We start from the raw sequence: 12318 nt of genomic DNA on the forward strand, positions 1-12318 counted from the left end.
ACGCAGGGCTTGGCCTGCGCTCTCCAGCTGCCAGCACCTGCTGGAAAACTCAGCAACCCTACGCCACACTCCAGGCCTGCAGGAGGCCTCATCCTTCAGCGCCTGGCATCTAGCCTGGAGTCGCATGGGAGAACCCATCCCCAGCTCCCAAAAAGATGCCCTGCTGGACCCTTGCCAGGGACCTCCTGGCTCTCCTTCTACCTGGGCAAATCCTGAGAATCCCTAAGGTCCAGCTCAAATGCTGCCTCCCATACAGTCCCCAGAACAGATCTGCCACCACAGCCTGGGCATCACCAGAGAGAAAGCAAAGGTAGGGTCCCTACCATCGCCACCTCTCAGGTCCATCAGGGTGAGCGCAGAGAGCCCTGAAGCGCCCGGCCACACCCACCGTGAAGGCCAGGCTGGACTTTACTGTCCCCAATGTGTTCCCGAGAGCAGAGGTGGTGAGACCCGGCCACAAACAGGAAACAAATTACCCACCCCACCCCCACCGATGATAAATGGTTCTATTAGCAATCCGGATTGTTAAACCCCGATAGAACAGGACGCAGGGAGCTGGGGCCCATCCATTCTCCCTCCAGCGCACACTGAGTTGTAAATAGGTTATTTTGTGTGTAAATAACACATTAAAACACAGCATTAGCCGTGTCTTTTGATAGGGTGGAAATTGTTCCAAATAAATAATTCCGGACAGGAATGTAAAATGAGCCAGATTTAATAGTGCATGCCGGGCGCAGCGCGTTTAACACGACTGAAATGATAAGCCCAGAACGCGCTAATAGTAAACCACGCACTGGCACCAAAGTCAGGAGGCTGTATTTCTACCAGGCTTTAGAAATGCCAAAATTAGTTTTGACAGAACCAAACGTCAGGGAAAAAGGAAAAAAAAAAAAAACATAAACACCATCGATTTGGGAAGTCGGGGTTTAGGCCAGGAGGGAGGAAAGCGCTGGGCTGGGCCAAGGGCAGCAGGTGACCCTTTGTGCCCCCTCACTGGACCTCAGTTTCCATGTCTGTGAAATGAACAGACTGGAATGCTTCGTGCTCTGAAACCTCTTCTGGTTCTGTAATTGGAAATGTTTGGAAGCACTCCAAACAGTGCAGCCATTTAGCACGCACAGTGAACCATAAGAGACCACCAGCATCTGCCAGGAGCGACCAAGACCTTGAGCAGACAGAATCGGGAGCCCAGCAATGCCCTGCAAGGCCCAACCGGCCGGGAGCACAAGCCAGCCAGCAGGGGCCACGGAGCATCAAGGAGCGTGGTCCCAGGAGGGGCCAGGAGGAGGAACCTGCTTGCTGAGTGGGGGCCAATTGATTTCAGTTGGCTGTGTTTGTTTGTTTGTTTGTTTGTTTGTTTTTACAATACTGGGGATGGAACCCACGGGCATTCTACCTCCGAGCGACACCTCCAGCACTATTTTTTATTCTTTATTTTGAAACAGGGTCTCAATAAGTTGTAGAGGGCTTCACTAAGTAGTAGCTGAGGCTGGCTGCGAACCGCGATCCTCCTGTCTCAGCCTCCCAAATGCTGGGATTACAAGCGTGCACCACCACGCCTGGCTCAGTCAGCTGTTTTGGGAGTCATTCAAGCCAACTGCCTGGTTGGTGAGGCCAGGAGGTGTGAGGGACGTGCTCGAGTGTGTGCTGTGTGAACACTGACTTCAACTGTCACTCTGCAAACTCTTCCCCAGACCCCCGGCCCCAACACAGAAGTGACAGCCAACACTGTCAGCCCCATTATCTGCCATTTTGCTACACACAGGTTTAGTGACTCTTAGTCATCCACTATTGAAAAATATGAAATAAGTGTGGTGGCACATGCCTAGAATTCCAGTACCTGGGAGGCTGCTACATGAGGATGGCAAGTTTGTGGCCAGCCTCATCAACATAGTGAGACTCTGTTTCAAAGTTTAAAAGAAGCCAGGTTTGGTGGCACAGCCTTGTAATAGGAGCATTCAGGAGGCTGAGACCAGAGGATCGCTGTTTACAGACAGCCTCAGTTACCTAGCGAGGCCCTCCACAACTCAGTGAGACCCTGTTTCAAAATAAAGAATAAAAAATAGGGCAGGGTGTAGCTTGGAGGTCAAATGCCCCTAAGTTCCATCCCCACGCCCACAAAAAAAATTTTTTAAGGAAATAAAAATTGGACTGGGAGTGTAGCTTGGAGATAGAAAGCCCCTGAATTCAATTTCCAGTACCAAAAAAAAGAAATGAAAATTCCAGAAATAAGCAATTCATAAGTTTTTATTCCCAAGCCACTCTAAGTAGCAAAAATATCCTTGTGCCATTGCTCCATCCCAGCCAGGGTGTGATGCACTTCTGCTCTGCGGATGGTACCTGCTCACTAGATACTCAGAGGCCAGCTCAGTTGATGGTGGGTCATAGCAGCGTTTGTATCTAAGTAGCCTTCATTTTACAAAGTGGTGGTCCCAGCATGCAAGAGTAGTGAGGCTGGAGACTCAGAAATGCCAGAAAGAAGCCACAGTGCTTCCTGTGAGACAGAAGCCGTGCACGCCAGGTGTCCCAGTACTGCCTTAGCCTTAGCAACTTAGCAAAACTCTGTTTCAAAATAAAAGAGGTTAGCCGGGCGTGGTGGCGCACGCTTGTAATCCCCGCGCTTGGGAGGCAGAGAGAGGAGGATCGCGCAGGTTCGAAGCTAGCTGCGCGCGCTGGCTTAGGAGACCCTGTTTCCAATTAAAAATGTAAAAATAGGTCTGGGAGTGTAGCCCGGAGGTAGAAGGGCTTCCAGGAACCCCAGTACCACCAAAAAAAAAAAAAAGAGGTTGGGTGTGTAGCTCAGAGATCAGAGATAGAATGCCCCTGGGGACACACACACACACACACACACACACACACACACACACACACACAACAGTGGACATGTGAGGTTTGTTTGGTTTTGGTGGTACTGGGGTTCCTGGAAACCCTTCTACCTCCGGGCTACACTCCCAGACCTTTATACTTTATTTGGAAACAGGGTCTCTTAAGCCAGTGCAGCTGGCTTCGAACCTGCGCGATCCTCCTGTCTCTGCCTCCCAAGCACGGGGATTACAAGCGTGCGCCACCATGCCCGGCGCTCATGTGAGTCATTTTGAAAGAGAGAGGGGTCACATTCACAGAACTTTTATTACACTAAATTGTTTGTTTGTCTGTATTATGGACTGAACCCAGGGGCATTCTACCTTCAAGCTACATGCCCAGACCTTTTTACTTTTTTTACTTTTCAAACAGAGTCTTGCTAAGTTTTTTAGAGTCTCACTAAGTTGCTGGCCTCAAACCTGCCATCCTTTTGTCTCAGCCTCCCAAAAACTGGGGTTACAGGTGTGCCCCAATAAATCCAGCTTGTTCTGCTTTATTACTATCATGGTTAATCTCTCATTGTGCTTAATTTTTCAATTCAACTTTATCATAGGCATGTATGGATCAGACAAAACATAGTATATGTGGAGCTAGCTGTATGGTTTCAGACTCAGACCTAATCAGCCCCAAGCCAGGCTCCTAGATAGGAAGACATTTCCAATAGCACCCTTCCAACTATGCCAGGCACCCCGACTCTCCAGCATGTCCCAGCACCTGCCCACAGCAAGCCTGGGTGGGTGGCCCCTGCATCAAGCTTCCTGGGTGAGCCAGGCTGTCGGAGGGTGAGCAATGCCTGCTGAACACAGCTGCATGGACGCTGGCTGGTCTGTGTGGCCAGGCCATGAAACAAGTTCAGAGCAGCCTGAATAGCAATCCTGAAAAATCACTCAAATAAGAATAGCACCTGAGCGCATCCCTAGCCCACAGAAAAATCTGTGGGCCCAACAGAGAAACTGAGGTGGAAGTGGGGGGTTGGGTAAAGGGATGGGGGCACGAGAGGCCAAGGAGCAGACTCGGTGCCACCCCTGCCAGGGGCCTCAGGCAGCAGGGCAGCAGGCCACACCAGCCCCTGGGTATTCACCTGGCCTGGAAGCAGCCGACTCACTCAGCAATAACTTGAGAGCAGGTGGAAGGCACAGGAATAGATAAAGGCCAAGGGCACCAGGGATGTTGAGGCATGTATCAGTGAAAGGGTGTTGTACAGATTCCTAGGTGTGTAAGGTAGACAAGGGACAGGGTTTCTGGCCCTGGGCAAATAAGAAAAAATGTTCAAGGTCTAAGTCAGTTAAATATTCACCTGTAATCCCAGTACTTGGGAGGCTGAGACAGGAATCTCACAGGTTTGAGGTCAGTTTCAGCAACTTAGGAAGAACCAGTTTCAAAATAAAAAGGGGTTTGAGGGTATAGCTTAGAGGTAGAACACCCCTGGGTTCAATGCTTAGTACCACACACATGCGCGCGCGCGCGCACACACACACACACGTAACACTATGAAACAGGCACCATTATTGCATCCATTCTACAGGTGAGGAGACTGAGACCTGGGCCACCTCAGGTCTGCAGAGATCAGTCCTCCGTGCCGCCTGCACACTCTGCGGTGAGAGGAGTATTGGCAGCTGCCGTCCATGCAGAGGCCTGTATCGGGCACCCACAAGAGTACATTACTAATCTACAATCTGCACTTTGCTAGCACAATCTCCTATAATCTCTGAATTTGCCTAGCATGCACCAGGTCCTGGGCTCCATCCCAATTCCACAAAATAACAAGAAGAAAAAGAGTGCATCAGAAGCACACAGAATGTTTACACACAGTTGCAGCAGGGTGTGGTGGCGTGTGCCTGTAATCCTGGTACACTGCAGGCGGAGACAAGAGGATCACAGGTTTGAGGCCAACCTCAGCAAGTAGTAAGACTCTCATCAACCTAGTGAGACCCTGTTTCAAAATAAAAATAAAATAGGACTGGGGGGGGGTAACTCAGAGATAGAATGTCCCTAGATTCAATCTATAGCACCGAAAAACAAAACAAAAAATAGTTGCTGTGTGGATTAGTATTTTCAAGGGAAATTTCTAGGGAGCTAGCTCAGTGGTAGAACCTGTGCCTCTTATCATGCAGGGGGTCCTGGGTTCCATCCCTGTACCAGAAAAAAAAGGAAAGGAATTAGCCATCTCAAAATTCCCAGGGGCTGCTGCTGCTGGGGAGGACCACCCTGGGAGGAAGCCCAGCCCTGCACATAGCAGGGTCCGTGACGGAGCCGGGCAGTGGCCACCACGCACATTTCCCAGGTCCCAAAGCCCATGTGGCTGCTGGGTATAGAGATCAGCAAACTCACAAGATGCACAGCCAGCCCTGAGGTTCGTGGCTCCAGCCTTTTTCATTATATCCAAGACTTAGAGTGGCCCCATCCCTGGTGCTCTGCTGAGGCATACAGAGAGGTCTAGAAGTATTTTTGGAAAGAAAATCCATGGCAGAGGAGGAAAATAAAACAGCATTTGGATGATTTTGGTGTAAAGCAATGAGAAACATCTGAATCAAACTGCCTTTCAAATTACAGCATTTTAAAAATTAGGGGGGGAACAGCTCTGGGCCAAAATGTGTTTTTACAGATTTATGCCTTTTGAAGTGTTAGCACAACAGCAGAAGAGGCCGGGAGGAACCACCCTGTGCGGCTTCTGTCGCGCTCTTCCAAGCCGCTCCCTCCAGATGGGGAAAGGACCCCGTCCCAGGCTGGCTGGCACTGCGTTTCCTGTCACTCCCTGGCCTGCTCTGAACTGGCTTTTGGTTCAGGGAGGTGGAGACTGATAGAAATCTCACGGCCTCTAATCACTCAAAGGAAGCCAAGTGGTCAAGGTCAACTGGGCCAGGGACTTGGAAAAGATGTCATGACCCCCAACCCAGTGAAATGACTGTCTGGAGAAGAGATACTAGCAGCCCCTTGGACAGGGGAGGAAACCGAGGCACAGCCGCGCACGGTAGATAGCCCACACCTGGCTCTTACTCTAGAATACGTAGTTGGGCTAGACCCAAATTAAGGCCCCAGTTACTCCCAAGTAACATACAGGAACAACCTAAAAGCAAATACAGGGGCCGAGATGAGGCTCATTGGCAGAGTGCTTGCCTGGCAGGCCTAAGGCCCTGGGGTCCATACACAGCACTGCAAAATGTAAACACATTTCATATGTGTATGTAAAAGTAGATGTATGTTTATGTGTATGCATATATGTGTATGCATTGAGGATTGAACCCAGAGGCATTCTGCCTCTGAACTATACCCAACCCTTTTAGATTTTATTTTGAAACAAGGTTGAGGGTCTTGCTAAGTTGCCCAGGATGGCCTCAAACCTGTGATCCTCCTGTCTCAGCCTCCCAAGTGCTGGGATTACAGGCATGTGTTGCCATTCCCAGTAACAAAATTTAAAATTAATAAAATAAAAGCAAATACAGTCATCCCACTATATTTGAGATTTCCATATCACCAAGTTCAACCTATCACAGACTGAAAGTACTCTGGGTTAAGACGGTTGCATTTGTACTGAACACAGAGAGACTTTATTGTAATTATTCCCTGAACAATACAGCATAACAACTATGTACATGGCTTACACTGTACTAGGCATTATTGGTCCTCTAGAGATGATTTAAATCCATGGGAGGATGTGTGTGGGTCGTATGTCAATGCTGCACTACTTGATAGAGATCACAGGTTCAAGGCCAGCAACTGAGACTCTCAGAAACCTAGTGATAGCATGTTTCAAAATAAAAAGTAGAAAGGGCCGGGGGTGTAGTCTGGAGGTAGAATGCCCCTGGGTCTGATCCCTAGTACCGCCCCCCCCCAAAAAATAAGCAAGGCTCAGCTCTCCCTAGAAGAAGCCGGAGGCCGTGTGCAAGTCCCGTCCCACCCCTCAGTCTGTCTCATCCACAAACCAAGTGTTGAAGGAGAGACTGCCTGCTTGCTGGTGAGTTAGAGGATGCCTGGGCTCCTGACTGGGTGCTCCAGGCTCTGCCACTGAGCCTCCGCCCTGGGGCCTGCCCGCCCCTTGCCACTCCCCATCACATGCAGCCTGCTTAATGGCCCCTCACATCTGGTGAACCTTTCCTTGGATATCAATGTTCCAATCCAAATGTTCTCCAGTTGGATCCGTCGATCCCCTATTACTGGATAGATGGGCTAGGTCCAGTTTTTCACACATGCAGAAATAAACTCTGTGCCTGACGGTATGTTGCCTAGAACCCACAGAAGTCCTACAAGCCGAGGCTGGAGTGGAAGCACCCAGCATGTGGCAGTTGGGGAAATCAGACGGGACCCAGGGGTTCCTGCTTCACCCAGCAGCTACCCTGAAGCACCGCCCTCCCAAAGGCTGGCAGCCACTCTCCTCCCCATGCAATCTAGCCCAGCCACATGCTAGCATAGCCACATGCCTGCTGCCCCAGTCCTTGATCCCCACATCTTCTCCTATACTGCTCAGGACACAAGAGACCCTCACCGTCCCTCCTGCCAGGCTCAGCACCAATGCTGAGGCCAGCACTGGGAATGAAACTATCCCCCCTCCCTGCTTCCCCACGATCACCTCCCCTGGCAGCAGCAACAGCAGTACCTCCTGCGGGCCATGGAACAGGCTTACTGAGCTTTCCCAGTACCTAAGGAATCTGGCTCCCAGCCCCTTGCTGCCATCCGGTGAGATGTCAGGAAGGTGAGTCCCAAGGTCTTCAGACCCCTGGGTCACATCCCTCACACCCCCTTGCAACACAGTTCAGGACACCCAGGACCGGGCAGTGCTCTGGAAGCATCCTTGGGCTCCCTGTCCTCACTCTGAGAACAGCAGGCACAGTCCACCATGCTAGGGACCCACCCCATGGGCTATCTCGCTCCCAGCAGGAATGGCGGTTCTCCCTGGCTCAGGAGAGATGGTCCCATTCAGCTGCTCAGAGAGGGGTGCAGGGGCAGTGCTGGCGCAGGACTCTCCTGCAGTGCTGTGCTCACAAGTACCTGCTCATGAGCAACGCCAGCCTGTGCTGCCCTCGTCCGCCATCCTCCCCTGGACTAGGGGGTATCCGGGACCAGCAGAGCAGGGATGGTGGTTCCATGGAGCTGCTTCTGTGTTCCACGCTGTACCCCCTCCCCTTGGCGGAGACCCTGAAGCTGCTGTTGTTACTGCCCAATGACAGCCCTGTGATAACCAGGTTTGATGCTGGTGGGACTTTCCCTTCAGCTACCTCCTGTAAACAGCACTTCATGCTTTGCTGAGGCTGGCCAGGCCCAGACAGGCCCCTTCAGCAGAGAGCTCCAAGGCCGGCTCCCGGAGCCCAGTGGGCCTCAGACCCAGAAGGAAGGAGGAATCACCTGGAGGTATTGACACAGGTGGAACCGTGATCAGGATGCAGCCACGCTCCATCTCTCCTCGTCTCTCCCCACAAGATCTGCCGTAGCTTTGGCTCCCCCATACCATCTAGGAGCTTGGCATCCCTCCCCACAAGCAAAGGGCTTAGAGCGCCCAGTCCAACGGGGAACAGGAGCCTGGGGCATCCTCCAAGCCAGGAGGCCAGATGGCCACCTCCCTGAGGAAGCCCAAGGGTTCTGGCTCGAGCCAACATCTCCACAGTGATCTCTAACTTAGAATTACAGGGAAACGTCAGGCACAGTAGCATGCACCTGTAATCCCCATACTCAGGAGGCTGAGACAAGAGGATCATAAAATCAGCAATTTATTTATTTTTGGCAGTACTGGGGATGGAACCCGGGGCATTCTCACTGAGTTGCAAAAGCCCTCACTAAGTAGCTGAGGCTGTCCGCGAACCGCGATCCTCTTGTCTCAGCCTCCCAAATGCTGGGATTACAAGCGTGTACCACCAGGCCCGGCTAAAATCGGCAATTTATGAGACCCTCAGCAACTTAGTGAGATCTTGTTTCAAAATAAAATAAATGGGCTGGGAGTGTAGCTCAGAGGAAGAATGTCATGCCCCTGGGTTTAATCCCAAGTACAAAAAAAAAAAAAAAAATCATAGGAAAAATAAAAGTGAATATAGGGAAAAGAACCTGTAGGCCCTCAAATCCACTCTTAGAAACTCCGAAGGGCTTAGGACCCTGGCCCCTGGCCCCAGCATCACTGCATGTGGCCCATGCACCAACAGACTGCACTGGAAAGAAATGCACACACTGAGCCCCGCCCCACTCCCGAGCAGCACCCCCCACCACGCGCCCGGGCTGCGGGGGAGCGGACTGCCTTCGCATCCCTCACCATGCTCGGAGCCGCGCCTGGGCTGTGGGAGCAACAGAGCGTGACTAAACTGCACTTGAATAAAAAGGGAGGGAAAGAAATCTCAGCCCGGCTGTGCCTCAGAGATAGAAATAGCTCTGTGGTCTCCAGATGGGCAGCACAGTCGCAGGGGGAGGTCTCGCCTTCCCGCCAAACTTTCCCAATGGGATGCTGGCACAGGCCCGTGGAAACTGGAGAGCGTTTCTCTCCCGGGCAGTAAAATGAATGGCTGTGGCTCCTGTGGTCCCTTCTGTTGTGAAAAGTTGGCTAGAAATTCACCTAAGGTACTCAGTTAGGTACCTGACCCTCTAATTACAGCCAGGAGGCTTTAGGAGACAATTACTTTCCAAAACAGACCCAGGCAGGCAACAGGCAAGTTCTCTGGGCGCATCTCAAATATGCCAGCTGAACACACCCAGGTCGACGGCCAGCCGCCCAGCCTGCCTCTCCTCCCTCCTTCTCCACCCCTGCACAAGCTCCACCCACATCCGGGATGTCCAAGTCCTGGGATCTGAGGTGGCCAGACCTCCAAGAAAACCTTCAGGCACCCACAGTGCCTAGGATTCCTGGGAGCAGAGCTGCCCTCCATAAACCCAGCACACTTCCCTGGTGACAGGGGCCACCACTCTCATTAAACCCTAATAGGCTAATGAAAAACACCCTCCGGCTCGCCAAGTGTGCAAAGCAGAGTACCTCCTTGGGTAGCTACAGCCGCAGCAGCCACTGCGAGGGGACAGGCCTTTTTACCCGGGTCCAGGAAGCCACTGCCCTCCAGGGTCCCGCTTTTGACTTCTTTCTTCTCCGAAGCCGTGGCTGGGGCAGACATCTCCATCTCAGCAGTTCATAGTCCTGGGGTGGTGACCCTGAAGGAGACAACAGAAAGGTTCACAACAGGGCACCCCACCAGCTAGAAAGCGCCCACTCACACTGCCACCACTTATACCGCCCCCACTTGTTCTCCGGCTAATAACCAGGAAGGAAGGTTTAACTAATTTTGAGAATTATTTGTCCTGAGATTCATTTGGTCACATGGGCAACAGGCTAGCATTTCCACTGTCTTTTGCCCTGATTCTAACAAATCTAAACAAGTGCCCATGGTTGTCAGTTTGGGGTAGCAGGAAGCTGCCGTGCAAAACAAAGTCAGAAGAGTGTCCTGTCACCTCCCTGATCACCAGGACCTACCCTTCATTTATTCACACATATGTTCATTCATTCATTCATCTGTTCATTCCACAAATTCTCAGCATTTTCTGACTCACGTGCACTCTGTCCACTTTTCTGTTGTTTGAGGTAATGTGGATGGAACCCAGGGCCCCGTACAGGCTAAACAAGAGCTCTATAGGGAGCTTTATCCCCAGCCCTCTTTATTATTTTAAGAAAGGATCTCACTAAGATACTTAGGCTGGCCTGGAACCTTCGATCCTCCTGCCTCAGCCTTCAGAATAGCTAGGATTATAGGCATGCGTCACGCACGGGAGCCATGCACTAGACCAGTGACATCGGTACAGAAGTGACTACGTGGAGTTTGCAGTCTACTTAGGAGACACATAAATAAGGGGAAATGTAATACATAGATTTGATTTCAGCCACGTGAGGCAAAGGAGCAGAGGGGCTGGGTGGGAAAAGATGGGAGGAGCAGATGGGCAGGGTCTAGAAGGCTCTGATCAGAGGAACAGGATGTGGCCGGCATAGAAAAGGGATCATTCTGCTGGAAAACACCTGGAAAACAGAATGAGGGGACGGACAGTGCTACCGCAGTGACCAGAGCACGGGCGGTGCTCAGCAGGCGGCGGAGCCGGGGACCCCGGGCAAGCAGCAGAGAAGGGTCATGGCTAAGGACGCGAGCTGCAGGTCTGCAGCCGGGTGGTCTGCAGCGAGCACCTTGGTGAGACACTGTAGGCAAACACTGCTGGACACGGTACGCACATGGAGCGCTACCAATGGAGCTGTGAAGGCAGTACTTTTTTTTTTTTTTTTTTTTTTTTTTGCGGGTCTGGGGATGGAACCCAGGGGCATTTGACCTCCGAGCTACACCCCCTGCCCTATTTTTTATTCTTTATTTTGGAACCGGGTCTCACTGAGTTGCAGAGGGCCTCACTAAGTAGCTGAGGCTGTCCGCGAACCGCGATCCTCCAGGTCTCAGCCTCCCAAATGCTGGGATTACAAGCGTGTGCCACCACGCCCGGCTAAGGCAGTACTTTAAAAAGGAAGAGGTGTCTGAGATGGCTCTTACTTTTGGCTAAGTGCCAGGATGAGGGACTGGGGGTCCCATTACAAAGATGTGGGGCAGAATCAGGGCTCGGTTGGCGCTCTGTGAGGTTGGAGGTTCCAGCTGAGACCTGCAAGGGCAGCAGGAGTATGGCACGGAGTGCGCAGGTCAGCGCTCAAGGCAAGCCAAGGCTGGAGGAGGGAGTGTGGCAGCCACTGGGCAGAGCTGGCAAAGTGCAGGAGAGAGAGTCCCAGCACAAAGACACAAACCAAGGGCAGCACTGGCTCCTGGGTTTTATTTTTGTGTGGGGGGTACTGCGGATTGAACCCAGGGGCCTTCTACTTCATCCCCAACCCCATTTTATTTTTTTTTTATCTTGAAACAAGGTCTCACTAAGTTGTAGAGGACCTCCCTAAATTGCTGAGCCTGGCCTCGAGCCTTCAATCCTCCTGCCTCAGCCTCCCAAGTAGGGCGATTACAGGCCCCTGGCCTCCCCTTCCCCAGATCGGTTGCAGCCCTCCCCTTTACACTCCTTCCTGGGGAAGAAGGCAGGAGACAGAGCAAGCGTCAGGTATGGGAGTTAGTGGGATTAGCACAATTTCTGGGTAAACACCAGACGTCAGGGTCCCAGGCAGCCACTTTCGCTCCCCAAAGCTCCTGCGCCAGCCGTCAAGAGCCTGACCTGGGTCTCCAGAGGCCAGCTGTGGAGGGGCCGTGCTCAGGTTCCTGGGAGAGTTCCTGCCAGCATCACCGAAGCTTCGGGGCTAGAGAACCTGGGAGCCAGAGCACTGCCCCAGGAAGGGAGGAGCCCAGCCTCAGCTCTCCTTCTGAGCCACCAGGCTACTCACAAAAGGGGGTGTGCTCCTGGGCTGTGCTGAGCCAAGAGGGAGCCCCCTCCCACGAAGGCACTGCCGCTGGGCAGCCTGGCCCCACGACCGCAGCAGGGCACCGGAAGCACCAAGAAGCTCTGGGTCGTAGAGGTTCCCATCTAGAG

General features: G+C 52.3%; 1 protein-coding gene across 1 annotated transcript in view; it reads right to left on the reverse strand.

Annotated features, from left to right (window-relative positions):
• Positions 1-9947, reverse strand: part of GLI2 (GLI family zinc finger 2) — a gene marked incomplete at both ends in the record, with an annotated part of 146500 nt that extends 136553 nt beyond the window's left edge. The window contains one exon of the mRNA XM_080690102.1: positions 9809-9947. Within this exon, the coding sequence (XP_080546228.1) occupies positions 9809-9947 (139 nt within the window). The remainder of the gene's footprint in view (positions 1-9808) is intronic.
• Positions 9948-12318: the final 2371 nt, after the last annotated feature.

This window comes from Muscardinus avellanarius, assembly GCF_963383645.1.
Source record: "Muscardinus avellanarius genome assembly, chromosome: 2".
Classification (NCBI taxonomy): Eukaryota; Metazoa; Chordata; class Mammalia; order Rodentia; family Gliridae; genus Muscardinus; species Muscardinus avellanarius.